General features: G+C 44.9%; 3 protein-coding genes across 3 annotated transcripts; 1 reads left to right on the forward strand and 2 right to left on the reverse strand.

Moving 5' to 3' along the window:
* Positions 1-1820: 1820 nt before the first annotated feature.
* On the forward strand, positions 1821-2771 carry LOC114694982 (olfactory receptor 13A1-like). The gene has a single exon (XM_028872107.1). It carries the CDS (start codon positions 1839-1841, stop codon positions 2769-2771), a length of 933 nt encoding a protein of 310 aa, XP_028727940.1. The 5' UTR covers positions 1821-1838.
* Positions 2772-12526: 9755 nt separating this feature from the next.
* On the reverse strand, positions 12527-13720 carry LOC114694974 (olfactory receptor 13G1-like). The gene has a single exon (XM_028872096.2). The coding sequence runs from the start codon at positions 13718-13720 to the stop codon at positions 12806-12808; it is 915 nt and encodes a 304-aa protein (XP_028727929.1). The 3' UTR covers positions 12527-12805.
* An 8205-nt stretch (positions 13721-21925) lies between these two features.
* LOC114692216 (olfactory receptor 13A1-like) lies at positions 21926-22849 on the reverse strand. Its single transcript, XM_028867895.1, has one exon. The coding sequence runs from the start codon at positions 22847-22849 to the stop codon at positions 21926-21928; it is 924 nt and encodes a 307-aa protein (XP_028723728.1).
* Between the last annotated feature and the right edge of the window lie 878 nt (positions 22850-23727).

Here is a 23727-nt window from a genome sequence, read left to right on the forward strand (position 1 = left end):
TTTTGTAAGTTTGCTTCTCTAGAACCACTAGCTTTGCCAAAGTACATATTAAGTTCTCTAGTGGAGTAGAAAAGGAGAGGGGAAATACAGAATGGGGAGAGAGATGGTCAGGCATAACACTGTAACATGGTTGCAGAGGTGTAAATATGATTCAAATATTGTCTCTAGTCAAAAACGGAGACAGCAATGTTTAAACCTCAACACTTTACTACTAAGTTGGGGAGAATAGAGAGGTTGTGAGCCATATTATGGAAAACATATGTAAGATAAAATATAATCAAGGAAAATGAAGTGTTGTAAGACTGAACAAACACTAGCACAAAGTAGGGGAGTGATGAGCACCACTGTATTCAGTAAGCCTTGGAAAGTTTTCACTGACTAATATGTCATGGCTGTGTTCAGTCATAAAGAACAATGTCCTTGGGAACTGAAGGAGAGGTGCAAAACAAAGAATATTTCCAGATAAGTAGTGCTGCGTAAAATTGCCACGGAGGCTTAAGTAGGAGTAGAATGTGTTCACATATGCACTTATGAAGGAACCTATAGAAAAGGCAACTTGGTGATGACAGATGTGTCTTCTATGTCAAGCTATAGAGCTTGATAAGCTGAAGGACTTGGGAGAGCCACTGTGGATTTGGACTTGGGGAAAGAGGGCCACACTCTATACTCCTTGGATGATGGAGGAAGAAACTGGAAATGTTATAAATGACAAGAAGTCAGAAATTGTGAAAAAGTTGAAGACATTAGGAACATGAGGTATAATGTTGGAAAAGCTAGAGTTTCAGGTTTTGAGGACCAGTTACATAATATAGGTAGGAGGATGCAGAACACTATTCTCGGCTTGTAGAACAGAATCTTCTAAAGATGCCCTTGATAGCAAGGGCATAGGCTTGAGGTAAGACAATGATTCAGAGAGATGTAGTTGTGCTCCATAGACTAAGCATCTTGAAACACTGTGTAGCAGAGGGTGAGCTTCCACATAAGGTCATTAACAGCATGCAAGGAAAAGCTCTGGAGAGTGGCAAAGAACTCAGCTGTTGGTTGGATTGATGGCTTTGATGTTGACTGTGGTTTGTGGAGATATAAAAGCCATAGAATTACTTTGGATGTACAGGTTCAAGTTTTGAGAAATGGTCTTTGGGGCAATAGATTTGAGGTTGGTTAGAGTCAGGACACTATCAACAACAAGAGAAGTCACAGATCATAGAAAATAAAATTCAGAAAATACATGGCTACCTGGTCATGGGAAATGACAATTATGATGTTGACACATGTAATAGAGCACCCACTCCAAATAGCAGAGAAGACAAGGTGACTGAGAAGTCAGGAGGCCAGGTCATAAAGTAAGGTATAAGGACCACCTCAGTGTGTAACCATCCAAAAGACGCCATCATGTGCAGAATACTTGCTGTGCAGGTGAGGGGTATAGTCGTGGTTAGGGGTATGGCTGTGTCTCCAAGCACTGTCAGAAGAGCACAGTGCTTTGTGGTGATGGAAAAGTAAAGTATAGGCAGGTCCTGAATGAAGGATGTTCCACTCAATCCACATGTTCAAGAAGACAAGCAAGAAAGAGATGTCCCTCTTGATCCAAATCAGTAGGGTGAGAGTTTCTAGGTAGAAAATTAAAAGCCAGTGAAATAGATGTGGTTTCCAAATGGTGTGGTACAGACAATAAGGAACAAGAAATATTCATGAAAGAAATACATTCACTCCTCCTTTTTCTTACAGCAGAGAATTTTGAGATAATCAAGTCTGAAAATCAGATGTTGAAGTGGTAAATTGTGATATTTTCTCAGAAGATGACAGACACATCAGTGGACCCAATACTCTCCATCAAGATGTCAAGGCCCAACCAAACAGCAGTAACAGAGTTTGTGTTGGAAGGGTTCTCAGAGCACACTGGTCTACGACTGCTCCTGATAGGCTGCTTCCTGTCCCTCTACACAATGGCTCTACTAGGCAACATTGTCATCATTGCTTTGGTCACCTCCAGCACTGGGCTCCACAGTCCCATGTACTTTTTCCTGTGCAACCTGGCCACCATGGATATTGTCTGCACCTCCTCCGTGCTGCCCAAGGCACTAATTGGCCTAGTATCTGATGAAAACACCATCTCCTTCAAGGGATGCATGGCCCAGCTCTTCTTTCTTGTCTGGTCCTTGTCTTCTGAGCTGCTGCTGCTCACAGTCATGGCCTATGACCGCTACATGGCCATCTGCCATCCCCTGCACTACAGCTCTAGGATGAGCCCACACGTGTGTGGGGCCCTAGCCATGGGTGTGTGGTCCATCTGTGCTCTGAATGCATCTATCAACACTGGTCTGATGACAAGGCTGTCATTCTGTGGCCCCAAGGTCATCACCCACTTCTTCTGTGAGATCCCCCCACTCCTCCTCCTCTCCTGCAGCTCCACGTATGTGAATAGCATTATGACTCTTCTGGCAGATGCCTTTTATGGAGGCATCAACTTCATCCTCACCTTACTCTCCTATGGCTGTATCATCGCCAGCATCCTGCGCATGCGCTCTGCTGAGGGCAAGAGGAAGGCCTTTTCTACCTGCTCCTCCCACCTCATCGTGGTCTGTGTGTACTACTCATCTGTGTTCTGTGCCTACATCAGTCCTGCTTCCAGCTACAGCCCAGAAAGAAGCAAAGTGACTTCAGTGCTGTACTCAGTGCTCAGCCCAACCCTGAACCCCCTCATCTATACACTGAGGAACAAGGATGTCAAGCTTGCCCTGGGGAGACTCTTCCCCTCTTCCTCACACTAAGTGGAGATGTGCAGGCTGTTCTCCTGGCCTGGGCTGTTCCTACACATGCCCTCCTGAAAGCAGCCCCATGGAGTGGGGTGTACCTATTATTGTGTTAGAAAAGCATTCTCTGATGCAAGGACTGGACAATTCTTACTATAACCTCAAAAACAACAAAATTCTTAGAAGCAATATAAAAATGCAAGCTTTATTTCCTAACAAGTACAAACCATTTCAAAAAGTAATTAAAATTTATCTAAATGGAGATTTCACATTCCTGGACTGGACGATTTTCAGTGGGTGACCGTGGTGATAGTCACAAAACTAAGCCCTTTCATCCTGTGCCACCCTGTAAACATCATAGGACCTTGTTTCAGAAGTATAGTTAATGAATCTAAACTTCACATGGAGACTTGAGGGGCCAAATGGCCACCTTGTCTTAGGAAGACCAAAGTTGACTGACACAAGATTTCCATTTCACAGCTTCCTTCTGGGCTGTGGTAGTCAATGCTGGTGGCACTGGCATGGAGAAAGAGGCATTTGGCAGAGCAGAGATGAAGCTTAAGTTTCAAAAGTGAACTCACATGTGTGTGCAAGCCCGCCTTATTTTTCACAATGATGAGACAAATGAACTGATAGGAAAGACGAATTATTTTCAACAGTTTGGGGATAATTGATGAATATCTATGTACAAAGGGTGAAGCTGGGTGTTTCCTGCACACCATATACAAAAATCAACAATAAAATAGATCTTAGACAAAAATCCAAAGGCTCTTATTTTCATTTAATATATGTTGTCCATATCGGTTCCCTTCTCCCAACCCCTCCCAGAGCCTCCCTACCTCCCTAAACCAATATCATGTTCTCCCCCATCCTCACCTCAGTTTCTCAAATAAACAAAAACTGAAAATCAAAATAAACAAATGCCAATAAGGCACAAAAAAGCACACACACACACACACACACACACACACACACACACAAACACACCTGTTGACCATCTGGTCCTGGCTTAATCTCTCAAAACTCATTGAGAACAGAAAGGAAGAGTAGAACAGGAAGAGGACAGGAAGGGCAACTGTAGGAAGAGGAAGGGAAGTGCATCTGAGACCACTGCTATGATTCGGTGGGAAGACAACTCAGTGGAGAAAGGGCAGCATCTGCAGCAACTGCTGCTGAGATGATGCTGTATCCTTTTCAGACTGAACACATTCTTCATCAGCTTACTTCCTTATTCTTCTTAAATGCTGTACCACAGCAGGACTTGTGATACAAATCAGGTATGTTGTTTGAATTAGTTCTTAATCCTTGTGGACGAAATACCTTTTTAAAATATTTGTTCTGTCTTATGGTTTCAGAGGACTCAGTCCATGGGCACTTGGCTCTTTGTTTCAGCCTATTGTAAGGCAGGGACTCGTGGCAGTGGGAGAATGTGGTGGAGAAGCTTCCTTACATTGTGGTAGCTTAGAACACATATTAGGGGAGAACTGTGTTCAACTGGCTTTCTCCTTTTTCTTTTAGTCCTTCCTTCCAATCCCCAGTCCCTGAGATGGTGCTGCCCACATAGAGAGTGGATCCCCTACTTCAGTGAATCCTTTCTGGAAACACTCTCACCTGTATGGACAGAAGTGTCCCTCGGTGATCTCCTAAGTGATTCTGGATTCAGTTGAGGTGACATAAAAGATTACCACCTGTGCATCATTGACCTTGACCCATTTCACCTGTTGGTTTCTTTTACACTGTTGGCTTCATCATAAGTCACAGTTTGTACCACTCCTTCTGTTGTTAGTCTCCTGACTGCTGTGTAAGCTACGGAATCACAATTACCCCAAACACAGATGTCTGAACACCAGCACAATCATGCAATTATTAACACCAAGGACATGTGTCTCCACCAGATCCCAGTAACCCCAATTAGATCCTGAGAAATGCAAGATAGCTGAAGCAGAAGATGAGGACACCAAAAGAGCTATTATGAATATTTTCAGCGATTGTAATGAGGATAGGGAATAAATTCCTTACTGAAATCTGTGAAAACACAAACAATCACTAAAGAAAACTCAAACTGAGGCAAAACTGGAAATGAAAAATTTGGCAAGTCAAACAAACAAACACCCCTCAAAGTTAAGCCTCACTGGAAGTACAAGAAACGGACGAGAGAATCTCAGGCATTGAAGACAAGATAGAAGAAATGGACACCTCAGTCAAAATATTGAGTGTAGAAAAATCCAGATATAACATATCCAGGTAATCTGGGACTCTATGGAAAGACCAAATCTATGAAGAATAAGAATAAAATAGGAAGAAGAAACCCAGGTACAAGATACAGAAAACATTTTCAATAAAATCATATAGAAAAAATTTCCCTAACCTAAAGAAGAAGGTGTCAATTAAGGTACAAGAACCATATATAACACCATTACACATAATAATCAAAACACTAAATATACAAAATGAAAAAAGAATATTAAAAGTTGTGAAGGAAAAAGATCAAGTAACATGCAAAGGCAGACTCATCAAAATAACACCTGATTTCTACTAGAAACTATAAAAGCCAGAAAGGCCTGGACAGATGTTCTACAAACTCTGAGAGATCACAGATGCCATCATATACTACTACACCAACAAAACTTTCAATAATAATTGATGGAGAAAGAATGGCACTCCATGATAAAAACCAAATTTAAGTAGTGCCTATGTACTAATCCAGCTCTACAGAAGGCACGAGTAGGAAAACTTCAGTCTGAAGAGGTTAACCACACTCAAGAAAATGCAAGGAACAATGATCCCAGATACCAAATCAAAAGTTGGGAGACAACCTATGCCATTCCAACAAAAAATAGGAAACAACAAACTGTGCTCATTGATAACTCTCAGCATCAATGGTCTCCCTCCCCTAAAAAGACACAAACTAACGTATTATATTAGAAAACAGTATCCATCCATTTGTTGTATCAAAGCAACACCTTATTATTAAGGATAGACATCATGTCAGGATAAAAGGGCAGAAAAAGATATTCCAAGCCATGGACACAAGAAGCAAGCCAGATTTCAAACAAAAACTAATCAGAAGACATAGGGAAGGACATTACATACCCATAAAATGAAAAACCCACCAACAGGTTATTGCAATCCTAAACATTCATGCACAAAGAACAAGGGCACCCAAGTTCATAAACATAACACTACTACAGCTAAGATCATATATTGACCCTCACACACCTATAATGGGTGGCTTCAACACCCCACTCTCTCCAAAAGCAGAAACTAAAGAGAGAAATTCTGTGAGTAAATGATACCATCAATCAAACACAGACACTCCTCATCTTTCTGACAGCAGGGTACGTTTTGTAGTGATCAAGTATGAAAACCAGACTTGGAAATCATGACCTGTGATCTTTTCAGATTCCTGGAGACTTCACAGCGTGTTGGGTACAGTTCATACAGCTCCAACCAGACACTGGTGACTGGGTGTCTGCTACAAGGTTCTCAGAGCACCCCAGTTTGTCACTTCTAACCAGCTACTTCTTATCCTTGTACACTGTCACTCATGGGAAATGCTGTGATCATTGTTTTGGTCAACTCCATCATGGGGCTTCATAGCCTCATTTCCCTTTTTCTGTGTGGTCTTTCTGGTTCCAGCATCTTAGGCAGCATAGAGAAGGTACAGACAATGTCCATGATGGTCCTCTAAGGGTCTTAGGTTTTTTGTTGTTGTTGTTGTTGTTTTTTTTGTTTTGTTTTGTTTTTTTGTTTTTGTTTTTCGAGACAGGGTTTCTCTGTGTAGCTTTGGTGCCTGTCCTGGACCTCACTCTGTAGACCAGGTTGGCCTTGAACTCACAGAGATCCGCCTGGCTCTGCCTCCTGAGTGCTGGGATTAAAGGCGTGTGCCACCACCACCTGGCAGGTCTTAGTTTTATACACATAAATTAGAACATATTTCAACTCTCATCAGAGAAGCTGCTTTTTGCAATAGATGGCAATTAGTAGAGACCCATGGCTGGTTGACATGCAGAGACCAAGAGACTGTGGAGTAATATTTAGCTGAAAACTATACACATACTACACACACACACACACACACACACACACACACACACACACACACACCATACACACATAAACACACACCAATACCAAGGAAACATTTTAGAAGAGGGGACAAAAAGATTGTAAGAGCTGAAGGTAGTAGATATTTGCGGTGAAGCAGCATATACCCAGCGAGACAAGGCTGTGGCAACCTTGAACTCACAGCAGTTGTGACTGCATGCTTAAGGCCTGAGAAAGATCAACACAGCCAAATCCCAGCATGAAAAGGCAAAGAGCTCATAAAGACTTATTCCCAGCTGAGGAGCTGCTGCGAGCTACAAAAATATACAAAGTAGGATTTCAGCTGATTATGACAAAGCTAATACCTGGAAGAAGCCAAGGGCCTTCCAGAGGTCAAGCTGAGGCTCAAGGAGTCTTGGTGATATTGGCTTTTGATTATCAGCCGTTTCCTGCGATGAGTTTCTTGTGTGCTATTGTAGCTTTTCCACCATTTATTGGGCACCATTTCCCCTCTACTAAAGGAATATTTATATATCTACACTGACAGCTATGCTCAGCCAGGACCCCAGTTCAAGCCTCCCTGTAATTATCGTCATTGGCAGCATCCAGCCAGGTCCACCCCAAGATGGAGGAAAGTACTTCTTCAGAGATACCTCTGTACTCTTTAAGAACAGAATTAAGCTTTCCAGACTACCTGTTTGAGAAGGCCTGGTGGATGTGCCAGTTAAGCTTAATGTCCTTCTTTCCCAAATCTTACCTCTAGTTCCAGATCTCCCTTTAACTATCACCAGAGGCATCTAGCTATACACAGGTTGCCTAGTGACCGAGCACACTTTCCCCCACCCTTCAGAAAAATGGCAGATAGCTTGGACAGATAGGAGCCACAGGAAAAAAGAATACAGTTTTATTTTCTCCCACTGACCTAGCAACTTATAGATTCTTAACATTTTCTACCAATCACATTTAAGATTATAGGTGAGCACATAAGATCCCTCTTCTTAGATATTACCCAAATTTAGCCTTTAGTTAATTCATTAGTCACTTCCCTTTTGGGTTGCAAATGATAATTAACAATTACTGCCCCTCTGTGTGATTATCACCCCTCCATTTGATCCTGGAAGCCTGACAATCACTGCCTGAGGAAACTCTTACCTGCCTTTATGACCACACAAGTTTTCAAGCCTGGTGACCTTGCTCAACCAGGGGATTGCTATTGCTTGGGTTTATAACTGGACTCCAGAGAGACTTGGGGGGAATGGAAAGAACAGAGAGGAACAAGGAGGATTTTGTCCAGAGAGAACGTGTGGATGAGATGGAAGATGAGGAAGAGTCAGATGGGGAAATACTAGTTGGGTAAGAACAAGACGATAAGGACCTAGATGAGGCAGAATTTAGAAGAGAGGATTAAGGTAGAACTTAGAGGGAGCAGTAGATGAATAGAGAGAGAAATCAGGCAAGAAAGGAGCTAAAAGGGAATAGAAGCTTATATAGAGAGAACTGACACAGAATAATAAAGTGTATGGACAAAGGAGTTTCGTGTGCATAGATTCATTTCTTTTCATTCAAGATTAATTGTTAGCTGGTTGTAGATTCTTCCCTGACCCTGGGAGAGAATTATTGAGGGGCTGGACCTCCATAGTCCCTGATAAGGAGCTTTGGAAATTGATGGGTACTGGTGGGTGAGAGCCATTTTTCTTCAGGGATATGATCCTGGAGAGGCTACATGTGCTCTAGTAGATGATTCTTGCCCATGCCCATATATACAGCACTATATAGATCCAGTGACTTTTAAAACAAGGCGCACGGTGCCACATACAAACCCTATGCCCAGCCAGACTTCCCACTTTCTCCTCCATAATGCTTGTGGGGTAACACTAATCTCTAAATGGCACATCTAGATGCCAGACTTCCCACTTTCTCCTCCATAATGCTTGTGGGGTAACACTAATCTCTAAATGGCACATCTAGATGCCCCTCTCTCCTTCTAGCCCAATGAGTCTCCCTGACCATCCCATTCAAACCTTCTCCTCAACCCACCAGATCTAGACCAGGTCCCACATCCAGTGCCCTGGCCTAGTCTGGCCTCTCCTGCTTGTATCACAACCTATTTTTAGGCTTTGTACAGAACCCTCCATGCTTATCCCCCAATCAATAAGCTCCTCCTCTGCCATGTCCAAACTTTGCACACAGCCAGATCTACCCACACCCCAGTCTTGGATCAGAAAGCACATTCTGTACACCAAGTTGGTGCCCTCTGTCCACCTGACTTCATTCCACCCAAGCCATTTCCAACGCCTAGGCCCAACCAGCCCATCCATGTTCTCTTCTGCTCAATCAGATCTGTCCATATCAGACCCAGAACTAGCAAAACAAGTCCACATGCCAAGATATCATCACAAAATTACCAACAATATGGAAGATCAAGCCAGTATCTTCTCTCCTAACCCTACCTGTCCTGTAGAATATTAGCCATTGCAGATCACCTACAGGAACCCCACAACACAGAACTTTAAAAACAGCAAATGGTCAAAACACAAAAAGGACTGGGAGGGGAACATATGCAAGGGCTGTATCCATACGCAATTGCAGATATTTTCCAATTTCTCTTGCACGCGTAGCTATGTTTTCTAATTTCACTAGACTATAGTACATACTTGTAATGAAAATGTCCTGTGTTACTCAGGGGATAACAAAGTGAAAAGCAACGAAACCAGGAGTTACAAGTGTATGCCTCTTGGGGATCCCTGAGCTGCACCCCCATGCTTGGCATGGATACGCACCCTAGCAGAGTGCCACCTCTAGACCCGATATTGTAGGGACCACATCCCAACAGACTTCTGTATTCAAATTACCTCTGAAAGCACTTCCTGTGGTTTCTTTCCCACCAAGATCAGGCACAGCAGCATCCTTAGAAGTCTAAACTTTCAATGCTCCCAGACTAGTCTCATCAAGTCTCCACTGACAAAATGCCCATAGGTGTCTTTCACAAACTTCAGAGACCCCCAAGTTCAAATTCCAAATTCTTCCATCAGTACCATTCAAAAACACCTTCACACTTTCCACAGGAACATGACGATGCAAATTAAAGAAAAAAAATAATGAATTGTTCCTTCAATTATCTGACTGGCTCTTCCAAATTTATGTGTAATGATCTAATTGGTGGAAATAATCACTATGTCCCTTGTTTGTTGGGGCAGTCCCTTGATGTATGCTGGGTACCTGCCTTGTGCCTAGAGCAGAAATAAGAAGAACAAGACATCGTCTTGCTAACAAAAGCCAATAATGTGCATGAAGAGAATAAACAAAATTGTGGGAGGATGTCTTTAAGTGGACAAGGCAGAGGAAAGGCATTACAGAGGGAGAGACAGGGAGGAGGAATAAATGGAACTTAGGATATTTGAAGCTATATATTTGATATAAAGTTTAAATGGACTTATCCAGGTGGGATGTTAATTATGTCTTTCCAAGAGCCAATGACTATCTAACAAACAACAGTTCCATGTTCAGGAAAATTTTTGAGTTGCCAGGCAGGGCATTCCAAGCATCTTCCAAAACACTATGTGCTGTTGCTGTTGCCCTGGGTTGCCTCTCAGAATTGGAGGGTAAGTCCCTACAGATGAACACATCATACACATCAGATACAAGATTTGGAGGGATCCAATTGTATCTCACCCAGAAGGCTCCTCCATGAGGAATAATTTTCATAGTACCAGAAGGTGATATACAGGCTTGCCAAGGAAGAAAAGCAATAGGTATCTTTCCCACTGTGGTACCTATGAACCACAACAATGAGCAGCATGACAAGATATTCCTAAAGGTACAATTACATCTTGGCAGTAACCAACAGTTGTCTGATTGGACTTACAGCCCACTCAGTAGGACAGAATTCATTCCTGGTACTGTAAACCCAGCCAACTACCTGTGGTTGGACAGGTCACAGACATAGAGGAGAACCTTCCACTGCCACTTTCCCAAACCAATATAAACTCTAACTGCATTCCCACACTTACCTTTATACTCACAGGTATGTGTAGCTCTCACCCCTCATCAAAGCTTCTTTTTGTAGCAGACAGAGGCCAACTCAGAAAGTTACAACTGACTGTGAAGTGCTCAGTCCTAGTGGATACATCTATAACACAATCCCACACCTAAGTCTAGAGGAACATCACAGAAGAGAAAGTGGAAAAATTATGTCCCAGAGGACCAAGGTATCTGCTGCAATACTGTGTCATCTATGTAGGACAGGGGAGCTGTATTTACAAGCCCTCAAGAATATGGTTATTTAAACAAGACCTGAACAATGACAGCACCAGTTGACATGCTAACATAGAAAATGGAAATCTGGAGAGCTGTAGGCAGTTAGTGACTTCTGAGAGGGAGAATCAGTCTTTCCTGTAGTTAAAAGTTTTCCTCAGGTCCTTCCTGGCACTGCAGTTGGCAGCTGCTTATAAAATAATCACTCAGAAGCTTATAATAATTAAAACTGCTTGGCCATTAGCTCAGGCTAAATACTGACTAGCTCTTACACTTAAACTCAGCCCATTTCTGTTAATCTATATGTCACCATGTGGCCCCGTGGCTTTACCTGTGTGCCATTACATGCTGCTCCCTGGATGGCAGGATGGTGTCTCAGCCTTCTCAAAATTCTCCTTTCTGTTAATCCCACCTATACTTCTTGCCTGTCTAATGGCCAATCAGCTTTTTATTTATTAACCAATCAGAGCAACACATTCACAGCATACAGAATATCCCACAGCACCTCCCCATGGAATAGCCCCATAATTGGCTATCCAGGACCAAGAGGTCAACTCTAAACACATATAAATATCAGAAACATTAATGCCCAACGTCATACTTACATATTATTCATATATATGTAACAATGATAATAATCAAGAAAAAGGGACCATGAAGTTGAAAGGAAGTAGGAGGACATAGGAAGGGTTGAAAGGAGGAGCGGAAATGATAAAAATACTATACACATATGTCAGCTTGGAAATAAATTTTCAAAAATTAACTAATTAATTGAATCAGCATTGAAAGGAGAAATGAAAACCAACCATTGGAAGGAACACAGGTCAACCAGGAGCAGACAGGGGGGTCAAAAGGCCACCAGAGTTACTCCACGACCTTGAGACAGCCCAGGCCAGAAATGAAGATTTGGGTTGGGCATCAAAGGTCTCTGGATTTGCTCCCAAAGTCAGCAGCCCTGAAGGACAACAGCTGTGTTCCCTCCCGTAGTTCCCTTTCTGGCCACACCCTCCATACCAACAAGCTCCCAAGAATACACCAGTCCAGCTAGATTTCTCCGCAGTGGGAATGGTAAGGCCCAGGACTCCATGAAACCTCTTGCTGCTAGCAAACTGTCTGTTTCGGGAACCCTCCTGGGTGAGTGGTAACGTTGACAGGGAAGCTGCTGACTGCATTGGTGGTTCACATTGGACAGGATGGAAGGCAAAGGCAGGCCTTCTCTCATCACACAATGTTACAGCACGCTCACAGCATGACAAGAGTCTCCCTGAAAAATCTCTTTCAGAGGTATACTAAAAAGTGGAAGGAAATCAGTTTTTCAGATATTTCACTACGAAGGAAGATCAATGATCCTCAAATGACCAGGCTCCTTGGCATTCTCAAGTTCCCTACCTGTATGCCAGCCACAACCAAGGCTGAGTAGCTTTTGGGGTAGAAAGAGAAAGGGGCACAAAGCAGTGTCTACCCAAGGCTCCTGGCTCATGTGACTGCAGCAGAGAGGCCTAGGAGTAGGCCACGCCCACGTTTGATGTTTTGGAGGACTCACTTAACTGTTGATGTTCATAGTCATGGAAACTCTATGATCCTACAGGGTATCAAGGGCAGGTCCCAGGGCTTCTCGGTGAAGTGAAGCAGTCAAAGAGTTGCCCCTTCTGGTTTGGCAGGTGTGTCCTCAGGAGAAGGAACAGGGACTTCTACCAAACCTGGGACCCCCCCAGGAGAGCAGAGCTGAAGGCAGTGGTGCCGGCACGGGCTCAGCTGCAGGACAGAAGTCTCCTAAGAGCCACTTTGACATCCTTGTTCCTCAGAGTGTAGATGAGGGGGTTCAAGGTGGGTGCCACCGAGGTGTAGATGACGGACACCACTTTGTCCTTGCTGAGTGAGTAGCTGGATGAAGGGCGGATGTACGTGTAGATGACGGTGGAATAGTACATGGTCACCACGATGAGGTGGGCGGAGCAGGTGGAAAAGGCACGTTGCTTGCCCTCAGCAGAGCGGATCTTCAGGATGCTGGCCACAATAAAACCATAGGAGAGGATGGTCACAGAGAAGTTCCCGACAGCCAGGAACACATCTGCAGCAAAGGCCATGGCTTCATTCAGCTGTGTGGGAGCACAGGAGAGCTTCAACAGTGGGGGGATCTCACAGAAGAAGTGCTCTATCACATTGGAGCTGCAGAATGGTAGACGCAGCATCAGGCTTGTGTGCACGCTGGTGTTCGTCAGGCTGATGGCCCAGACGAGGCCAGCCAGGAATGCACACACCCTGGGGCCCATCCAGGCACTATAGTGCAAGGGACAGCAGATGGCCACAAAGCGGTCATAGGCCATAGCTGAGAAGAGCAGAAGCTCTGCCCCCAGTGACCATGTGAAGAAGAAGAGCTGGGCCATGCAGCCCCCATAAGAGATGGTCCTCCCCCCGACCATGCTGTCCAGTAGCTTGGGCAGGATGGTGGAAGTACAGAGGATGTCCACCACAGCCAAGTTGACCAGGAAAAAGTACATGGGGGTATGTAGGGCTGGGCTGGCACTGATTGTCACCATAATGAGAAGGTTTCCTGAGATGGCAGCTGTGTAGAGGCAGAGGAAGCTGAGGAAAAGTGGTACCTGAAGATGAGGCATTTCTGAGAATCCCAGGATGAGGAACTCAGTGACCAGTGTCCCGTTCATCACAAAGCTGAAGAGGCCTCAGGATGCAGGGGCAATGAGTTTTTTTGTGGCAGCTCTGATAGTGTCTGAAGAGGAAATACATGCTCCAGTCCCAGTTTGTGCTAATGACCCACCCCAGGTGTGTTGAGGCCCACCCAAATCTCAAACTGCCTGGGGTAAAACAGAGCAATGTGCCACCCAATGCTGCAGGTATCTTTCTAGATGTAGGACTTCTAGGAGACTGATGTGGCCACTCATAAACCTTGGGACTCAGGGTATGTCTCCATTGGGAGGATCCTTTCCCCAGGCTTCAGGGAGCATGGAGCATGGCCAGGAAAACCCCAGAGGTGGAAGGCTGTGTGTTCTGGTAGCAGGGAGAGCTGCGGCTCCCTTCTGTTCAAGGACTCAGACTGTGGGTGGGGGTGGGGAGGAATGAGGAAGATGGCAGGTGACTCTCACCTGGTCATATTAGACATCATCAACCACTGTCTTCAAGGGTGACCAGTACACTCACCTATACCAATCTCAGTCATTCATCTGTGTGTCACTGGAGCTGGGGGTCAAGGGCTCTACAGTAGGGCACCAGGCACACTGAGCCCTGTCTCACCTCTACCCCAGGCAGCCACACACTTGCCTGAGTTAAAACTGCAGATGAGTTTAGAAAAGCCTTGAACAGAGTGTGCCTGGATGCAGAGTGCCAACTTCCAAGAAATGAGGAAAGAGCAGACTGTGTGACTTCTCATGTAAACTGTTGCTTAAATTTAGGAGTACTGGAGCTCAAAGTTTACATTTGCAAATATAATCTACTAGATTATCCTCATTTTTAAAGAGCATTGTTATTTTCATGAGCCCATATACAGCAGTATTGTAAGAAACTATTCCTTGGTTTGGGCTTAGACATCAACTCTCCTATCTGCCTCAGGCGATGTTTGGAAAGTGGATGAACTACCTGAATATTACAACACTGTGTCCCTGTAGGGGTGGCCAGACGGTAGCAGACCACATCACCCATGGTGTGTTTTCCCTGTCACAAGAGATGCTACACAGTTCAACGTGAGATCTGTGACGTGGGTACAAGGAAAAAAAAGAAAAAGATGTGGGGATAGGAAGACAGAGACATAAGCAGAGGGACAGGAAGACAGTGAGGCAAAGATAAGCAGAGAGACAGTACAAAACTCACATGATAAGCATGGAGAATGAATCTTCCCAGGCGTCCTCTCCAGAAATTTGCTTCTTAGCATCTCTCTCTCTCTCTCTCTCTCTCTCCCTCCCTCCCTCCCTCCCTCTCTCTCTCTCTCTCTCTCTCTCTCTCTCTCTCTCTCTCTCTCTCTCTCTCTCTGTCTCCTGAATTTCATTAGGACTAGATTAAGTTTAAAACATTTAAAGAACATATGGTGACATCTCCAAGTAAAGAGGGGACATTAGAATGTCTGTGTGAGGACCAGGGGCCCTGCATCCTCTATAATAGAAGAGACAAGACTCATAGGGAGAAATCAGGCCCTGAGGGGCCAATTAGGCAGAGCCACACTGGCTTCTTGAGCAGGACTGGCTGGGGAGATGACCAAGCCTCTTCTCGGGCAATGCAGCACACACTTGGTGGGACCCCTTACCCGAGGGCTGCTTCTCTGCCCTGCTGCCCAGGGACTTGCTGTCTGCCAACATCACAGTGACAGCAGAGGCCCAAGGGGACGCTCAGGCAGACGAGATGTCTGTGCCTTGAGCCAGTTCTCTCCCCAAACCACGATTTCTTCCAATCTCAAAGAGTCCCTCGTTCCAGATAGAAACACTTGAGAGGCCAAGGCCAGAGCACTTTCCCAGTCCTACTGGCTGTCCTCTGGCACAGATTGTGACTGCTCACCACACAGTTTTTCTCTGTTCTAAGTGGGTAACGTCCTCAGGCTGGTGTAGTTGTCAGAATTCTGCTCTTTGGTGTCCATTTTCCTCACCCAGTGAATAAGAACAAACTTCGCCTAAGCACAGTAACATCTCATCCCAGACCTGAAGTCATCCTGCCCTTAGCAAATGGTGCTGTACTAGTGTTGGTCTGGGTCTAGGAGGCTGTCCCAATCCCAGAAAGGTCACATGACTTCTGTGGCTCTTCAGGGACTCAAACCAGTTTATGTTGCAACATGGCTAGCTGGTTCTTCTATTGTCATGGCAACCTACTGGACATCTGGGCTAGCCAGGGCGCCTCTGCAGGTTGGGACTGGATCTTGACATAAACTCATCTTGCCTCGGTAATTGAATTCATGCCTTAACTGTCTTCTTGGATTCATGGGCACAATCACACCTCACTGAGCTGCTAGTAGGAATAAAGACTTGTGTATTAGTCCATCACCTTCCTCTAGCCCTTCCCTGCTTCTGCCTCCTCCACATTCTCCACACTACCAACAATTACTGACATGCATACACTGAATCCTGTGCCCCAGTGCACACAATTCCAGCCTGTGGTCCGGCCATCTATGTGATCAAACAATTTCAGGAAACAGCACTGGGCTTGCCTCAGCAAGGTGCACCCCACCCTCCAAGCCAACATGAAGCATGGCTAGCACAGTGAGGGGGAGACCACATTGTGTACACAAGCTTTAGTTATTCCTTCCAAATGCTCAGCTTCCTCCTAGATCTGTGATCAAGGCTAGGACTGAACCCCCTATACCATGTCATTGTATGTTGAGACCAAGATGCCTTATCAGATACTTCACAAAAGCCCATCAGCTAGTTACAAGACCCCAGTACATAAGACCATGAAGAGTTTTTTGTATTTATGTCATAGCCTTTTTCTTTTATTGAACAATATCTGTCCATGCTACTTAGAGGAAACCATTTGGGCATTGGCTTTTCATGACATGCTTGTGTTAATGAGAGAGAAGACAGGAGATGAAGTGTTCAGAGTTGGCCCTAATCACTGTGAGAAGGAGATGAATCAGAAATCAGCCTGTCCTCTTCTTGTCAGCTCTCTGTGTCCAGGTTGCACCATCATCACCCAGGGAACCGGCTAGGAGTTGTTTTCAAATCCACAGTCCAAACAGAGCCTGCCATAGTAAAAATGAAATCTGCCTCTAGGTGGAGACATGCCCTTGTTGCCTCCCGTGGGTGTTAATCCAGCTGGCCAGATCAAGGACCTGGCTGAGTGGCATTGGGGTGGGGGGGGGTGTCACCCTTAGAAAGATGGGTTCACCTTAATATACTTTCTGTCCTATGAGTCTCTCCCCTAGTGCAGCCCATGGAGGCTGCCATGAGGCTTGGCTATATCTGCCAGCCTTTCTGAGTCCTGATTCCAAGGGACAGAACTATTCCTTTTCTTTTCTCCTGTCTTTTTCTCTCAGGTGCTGGACAGAACATGCCTTTAAACTCCCTAACACTTTCAGGCTTCCTCACTCTCTCTTTCAAGCTCTGCTGCCCATCTTGTGGCTGTCTGCTGCCACGTGACAGACCTTCCTTCAGGCTGATTTTCATACATGGATTATTTTCCCTTTCTTTTCTCCATTCATTTCCTCCAGGGCAGTCACAAGATTTAGAGCTGCTTGCCCTGGATTTTTTTTAATTCCCTCACACTTTAGGCCTTCTTCCTTTCTTTCTAAACAATCCCCCAGCCATGTGGCTGACCTCCGAGGTGGTTTGGTTGTCTTGTTTTATTTCAAACAGAATGACTCCATCCCACCTTCCTGTCCCCATCAGTTTCCTCTGGGCAGCCGCAAGATTTACAGCTCGCCTGAACCCGAGGGTTTTCTTTTCTGCTCTAATAAGTTGTCCTTGCTCTTCTCTGTGAGTCAGCTCTTAAGTTGATATTTTAATAAGACTTGGAACCCAAGAAGGGACTCCAACTTTCCAGATATTATATGATGGCTCCCCCCCCAGCAAGTATGGCCTCCTGCAGTATGGCCTGACACATCCATTTCCACCCTGAAGCAAGGTGGCTTTGATGGCCCATAGGAGAGCTTGGTCTACAGTAAGGGCAAGGAAATAATCAGAACAACAGAGCATGGAGTGAGATCTATGGTAATGGTGGTGGGGTTGTTGACATTCTCCACTGGAGAACAGAGGTCATAAGATGTTCTCCTGAGAATTCAAGCACCATTCTTTCCTGTCCATTTATATAAAAGCTTACAAATGCAAAGGTATACAGATACTAAAAATGAGCGGGGGTGGGACTTTTGATTAATGCAGCTGCCTATAGAATCATGAATTCACCAAGCTTGACTTGACAGAATCTTCCTTTGGTCTGTCAGTCCTTTGAGTATTTAGAATATGTAGATGATGCTTTAACAGTCTCTCCAGGAAAGTCACACCACATCTCCTTTTACAAATATTCAGTCCAGTCTGCCACCATACTGCCCTCAGTACATTCAAACTTGTCTGGTCTCAAAAGCTAAAAAGGGTCCTGCCTTGTTAGTACTCATGTAGGAGAGCCTACCATACAGAACAACACCATAGACTCTTGTCTTAAGGTTATTACATTACATGTCATATGCAGAAGAACACAGATAAAGTAAGGTTTCTTATTAGGACAAAAGCTAACAGGAAAAAAAGCAACACTTTTTGAGTCTGAAGGAAAAAATGTCACCCAGATTTCTATACACAGCAAAATTACCTTTCAAAAATGAAGAAGTAGGCACAGGAAATACAGTTAAATATCTAAATTAACAACTGCGCATTTTTTCAGGTTTGCAGAATAAAGCATAACCAAACTACAAAAGCATAACCATTTATGTTGCCTGCAAAAATATATAAAATATAGAGATACAATTAGGCTGAAAGCAAAATAATTAAAAAAAAATACTAACAGTCCAATGAAAACTGGAACAACTAACTGTTTTCATACAGTGTCAATCTCAGAGCAAAAGTTAGTAGCATGAAAAAAAATTACTTTATGATTTTAAAAAAAGGGCTAAAATAGAGCTAGAAGCAGTCATTATGACAGAAAAACTTATCTAGGAGCACAGCTTTTAATCACATGAAGAATATCGATCTAACTACAAGAAAAGGTAAACTAGTTTATTACAGTGGGGTATTTTGGTCCTCTCAGTAACAAACAGAACAAGGAGATAGACATCAGTGAGGACTAACAGCCTTCTGACCAGCGAGACCTCCACAGTGCTGCCTCCCCCCCAACCACAGCAGGATACAGGGTCTTTTTGAGGCCCCTTGGGACTTTTACCCTGTACTAGGCCATAAAACAAGTCTCAACACGTTTAAATGATATAAAGTATGTTGCAGAACTAAAGTCAATTGTAAGAGCCAGCACTTATTTACTAAGCCAGGGTTTCCTGATAAGATCAGTGAGAAATGAAAACCAGGTCAGGATGGAGGGCTCTCAGTAAGACTGAGGCTGAGACAAGTTTATTGCAATCAATAAATACTTATAAAGATTAACCAAGCAATATCAGACTTTTTATCTCCTTATCAGAAACAGAATACATTGGTGGTTGCCAGGAAGAATACAAGTGTAATTGCCAGGATACAATGATGTTTTCAAGCTATACAGAGCACTCAGGTTTACTGTCTAAGACTAATACTTCTGTCAAGCTTCTGCATGCTTCACTGATTTCTAGGGAACACAGAGAAACAGAAGGTAGCCTGAATGCTTCACTGCCTGAGGGAGTGCCTCAGTTTCTCAGGAACTGAAAGGCACACAGTGCCCAGGAGCCAGACTGAAAAACCTATATGCTGTGGTTTGTACACTGTAAAGATTTGTCACTCGAATCAGTTTAATAAAATGCTGACTGGCCAGTAGCCAGGCAGGAAGTATAGGCGGGTGACCGAACTAAGAATGGTGGGAAGAGGAAGGGTGGAGTCTGGAGTCATCAGCCAGATAGATGCAGAGAAAGCAAGATGAGAATGCCATACCGAGAAAAGGTACCAAGCCACATGGGAACTGGTGGGCAGGAGAGAACCATCTGTTTACACCTATGACACATGCCTCTCATGGTAGCTAGACCAAACCAACACTATGATTCCTTGCAGTCAATAACAGAGCCAGCTGGGAAATAACTAAATATTTAGAAATTAAGTAATGCCTCCCTAAGTAACTCATCAAATAAGAAATCAAAAGAGGTGTTGGTGAAAATGAAATTAGAACAAAAATGTGGAGTAGTAGTTAGGAGGGAGTTTGTAGAATGGCCCTCTGTAGTAAAGAAAAACTGTGTGCAGACCAACCCCAAAGCCAGACATCACTCTTGGACAGCACGGAACCTCTCAGGAGATGTGCAGGAGCTGGAAATGATTAGGCTGCCAATTCTGAGCCTCTTTCTATCAATGGATGCAGGTGGTGATAAAAGACAGTTAGAAACCCCATTCACTGTTGCTGGGAGTGTGAAGGGTAAAACCCAGATGAAAACTTCACTACACCCCGCAGGCACACACCCTGAAACCCCTGCCATGCCACTCACAGTCACTTACTGGAGAGAAAAAAATCACAGTAGAGGACTTGCACCCAGTTATTTATGGAAGCTGCATTAGTAATCTTGGACTCTAGTGTGCACCAAGAATAGAAACCAACAAAGTACTGGTTACACATGTGCAGAGGAGTGAGTCTTTAAAATACTGCTGTGGGGCTGGAGAGGTGGCTCAGCTGTTAAGAGCAGTTATTGGTCTTAACTTACAGATGACCTGGGTTCTATTTCCACACCCACTGGGTGGCTAGCAACCATCTGTAACTCCATTCCAGGGGCTCCAACATTCTCTTCTGACCTCCAACAGCACCAGACATGCTTGTGGTACACATACATACATGAAAGCAAAAACATTTGTGCACATAAAATAGAATTAATAAATCAGAAACTAACACTGTGCTGTGAAAGAGGATACATGCAAAAGAATGTGTGCTATGTGATCCCATTTGTACAAAGTTCTATAACACACAAAACTGACCTATAGCTGAAATATCAGAACAGTGATGACCTCCAGAAAGGACAGTGATGATCTCAGGCCCGACAGGCTGAGCAGTCCTGGGTGAAACAACCTAGCTTGAAGGCTAGCATCTCCACTCTCCAGACTCTTGGGTTGCACAGTTACATGTATGTGCCAAAACTCAGTAAATGATACCCTAACCCATGCATTTCACTGTCTGAACTTTACTTTAAGAACTCTAAACCAGAAAAACCTATGAACAAATGATGGTCTCTGATATGCATATGTATTTAAGGAAGAATAAATTCATGTTTGCATCTTGCTTTGAAATGAGTAAAACAGATGGACACATGGGTAAATAAATTAGGACACAGATATCAAGCAACAACTCAACAGTAGAGCAGTGGTGATAAGCACATAGGTGGCCTGCTAAATCCTGTCCAATTCACTATGCTTGAGCTCTTTCAGTAAGATGCTGTGGATGTTAAAACCCCGGGTACAGGGCAGAAAACACACCTCAGGAACAATTGTGTAGAGCCAGTGAGATGGCTCAGCAGACAAAGGCGCTTGCTGCCTAGCCTGACGACCTGAGTTCAAGTCTAAGAGCCCACTCGGTAGAAGAAAAGAGCTGGTTCCTTGTAACCTGGTCTTCGATCCCCACATGAACAAACAGTTAGCAAAGAAATTAAGGTCTTCAAAAACCAGATACACCAATGGGTTCGGAGGAGAGGCACAGAGGCAGCTGGACATTTGGACGTTGCTGCCAACAGCACTGAATAATACAGGGCTTATCACAGTCCAGAGCAAATCACCTGGAGGAGAGAAGAGAGTCCAGGAGGATGCTGTGGACAGCAGCATCCAGAGGCCAGAGGCAGAATGAACTCTGAGTCACGAAGCAGAGGCTTCTGTCCAAACTAAGAAAAGGCTGGCGTCCTCTGCTACGACCGCAGAGCTTCCCAGCTGAAGAGGAATAAATAGTCAACTCACCCCTTCCTGGGCATCTCTAGTATGGGAAGCAGATTGCTTGTTCTCTCTCCTCTCAGCTGTGCAGAGATCATGAAGCCACCAGACACAGTTCTCCTCAAGTCTATACGGTGAGGAGTTAGTCTAATATTGGGGTCTGGATGACTTTCTCCAACATAGGATACCAAAAACCCCTGCACCAGAGGCACCAGGCTATAGACATGTAGCACGCCCCAAACCTGGATGCCACTGACAGAAGGAAATGGCCAGTGGCTCCTCCAAGAGAGGCACATTACATGTACATCTGTCACACAAATTGTCTTTCTGCTCCTTGCCGAGTTTCAGATTCTCAGTCATATGTTCCAACTAATTCATCAACAGCTGGATCAAGCCACTCCAGTGTTTTCTACCTCCTCAACAGACACAGGGAAACACCTTCCTGAGGGCCACTTTGACATCCTTATTCCTCAGAGAGTAAATGAGGGGGTTCAGGGTAGGGCTGACGGCAGTGTACAATAAGGCAACCAACTTGCCATTTTCCAAGGAGGATCCAGAGCCAGGCTGCACATAGGTGTAGATGACAGTGGAGTAATACAAGGTGACCACCACCAGGTGGGCAGAGCAGGTAGAGAAGGCACGCTTCTTGCCCTCTGCAGAGCGGATGCGCAGGATGCTGGCAATGATGAAGCTGTAGGATATCATGGTCAACAGGAAGTTGACCACGCCAAAATAAACATCTGCAATGACAATCATGATGTTGTTGAGGGTGGTTGGGCTGCAAGACAGCAGTAGCAGTGATGGGATTTCACATAAAAAGTGACGAATTTGGTTGGGGCCACAGAAATCGAGCTGTGCCATCAGGCCAGTGTGCACAGATGTGCTGACCGCACTGATGAGCCACACACTGCCCGCGAGCAGGACACAGACGGGCCAACTCATCAGCATGCTGTAGTGCAGTGGGCGGCAGATGGCCACGTAGCGGTCGTAGGCCATGGCAGTGAGCAGCAGCAGCTCAGCCCCCAGAAACCAGGTTAGGAAGAAGAGCTGGGTCATGCATCCCTTATAAGAGATGCGGCTGCCCTTACCCACCAGACCCTCCAAGAGCTTGGGAAGAACAGTGGATGTGCAGACAATGTCCAACAGGGCCAGGTTTGCAAGAAAGAAGTACATGGGGGTGTGAAGACTTGGATTCAGGCTGATGGCCATGATGATGAGGGTGTTTCCAGCCAGAGCCAGGATGTAAAGAATGAAGAAAAAGGCCAAGAAGAAAACCTGGAAGCCGGGGTCCATGGAGAATCCCTGCAGGACAAACTCTACCACAGCCGTGTAGTTGTTCATTGCCGTTTGAGAACGAGTCCCTGGGGATCACTGTGACACCGCTGGGTATAGCAAAGGAGACACGGGGTGTAGAGAAGCCATCATCTCACATAGGGTCCAGCCATCTGTGACTAGGAATGCTTGTCATGGGCACCGTTGCTCTAGAAAGCACATAATTAAAAGGATGATGTCATCTCTCAACATGGTGCAGATTCTGAACTCTCCACTCTGCACACAATAGACCCAGAACCTGTCTGTGGTGGGCAGTTTCAATCTGTGGCCTCTGTTCACTTTGACACTGCTCATGTCCTATGATACCCTGAGACCTGGAGTTCCCATTAACATATATGCCAGACTGCTAAGGCATACCAAGGGCCAATCTGGTCCCCAGCATAGGCTTTTTGGACCTAGAGATGACCAGACTTATCAAGGGGTGGGCCAGGCTTCTCAGAGGCAGGCTACAGAACAGTTCTGGAGAAGCATGCTTGGGGGTCTAAAGGGGTTTGGAGCATGGAACAGTTATAGCATGGCATGCACTGGGCACAGATGTCCCTGGCTCTTGAGGAATGAAATGGACGTATCTCCTGGGAACACCACAACTGTCTTCCTGGCCACCATAAGCCACTCCTTGTGGATGATAAACCCGGTGAGGTTTATCATCACCCCCTTCCCTGGGCCTGGTGGAGGCTTGTGCCTGCCAGAGAAGGTGTCAGGCTGTGCCAGGGTTGGAATCACAGCCTGAAAGACATGGACACAGCTTCAACCCAGGCCCCAAATTTCTAGACTATCACCCCTACTCAGCTTTAAGCCTGTCTTCCCTACACCTCATACACCTATCAATCTCTAAATACCCAGGCCTTTTCAAGCATATGGGCCTCTCAGGCCAAGAAGCAGGTGGA

This window comes from Peromyscus leucopus, chromosome 1 (genome assembly GCF_004664715.2).
Source record: "Peromyscus leucopus breed LL Stock chromosome 1, UCI_PerLeu_2.1, whole genome shotgun sequence".
Lineage (NCBI taxonomy): Eukaryota > Metazoa > Chordata > Mammalia > Rodentia > Cricetidae > Peromyscus > Peromyscus leucopus.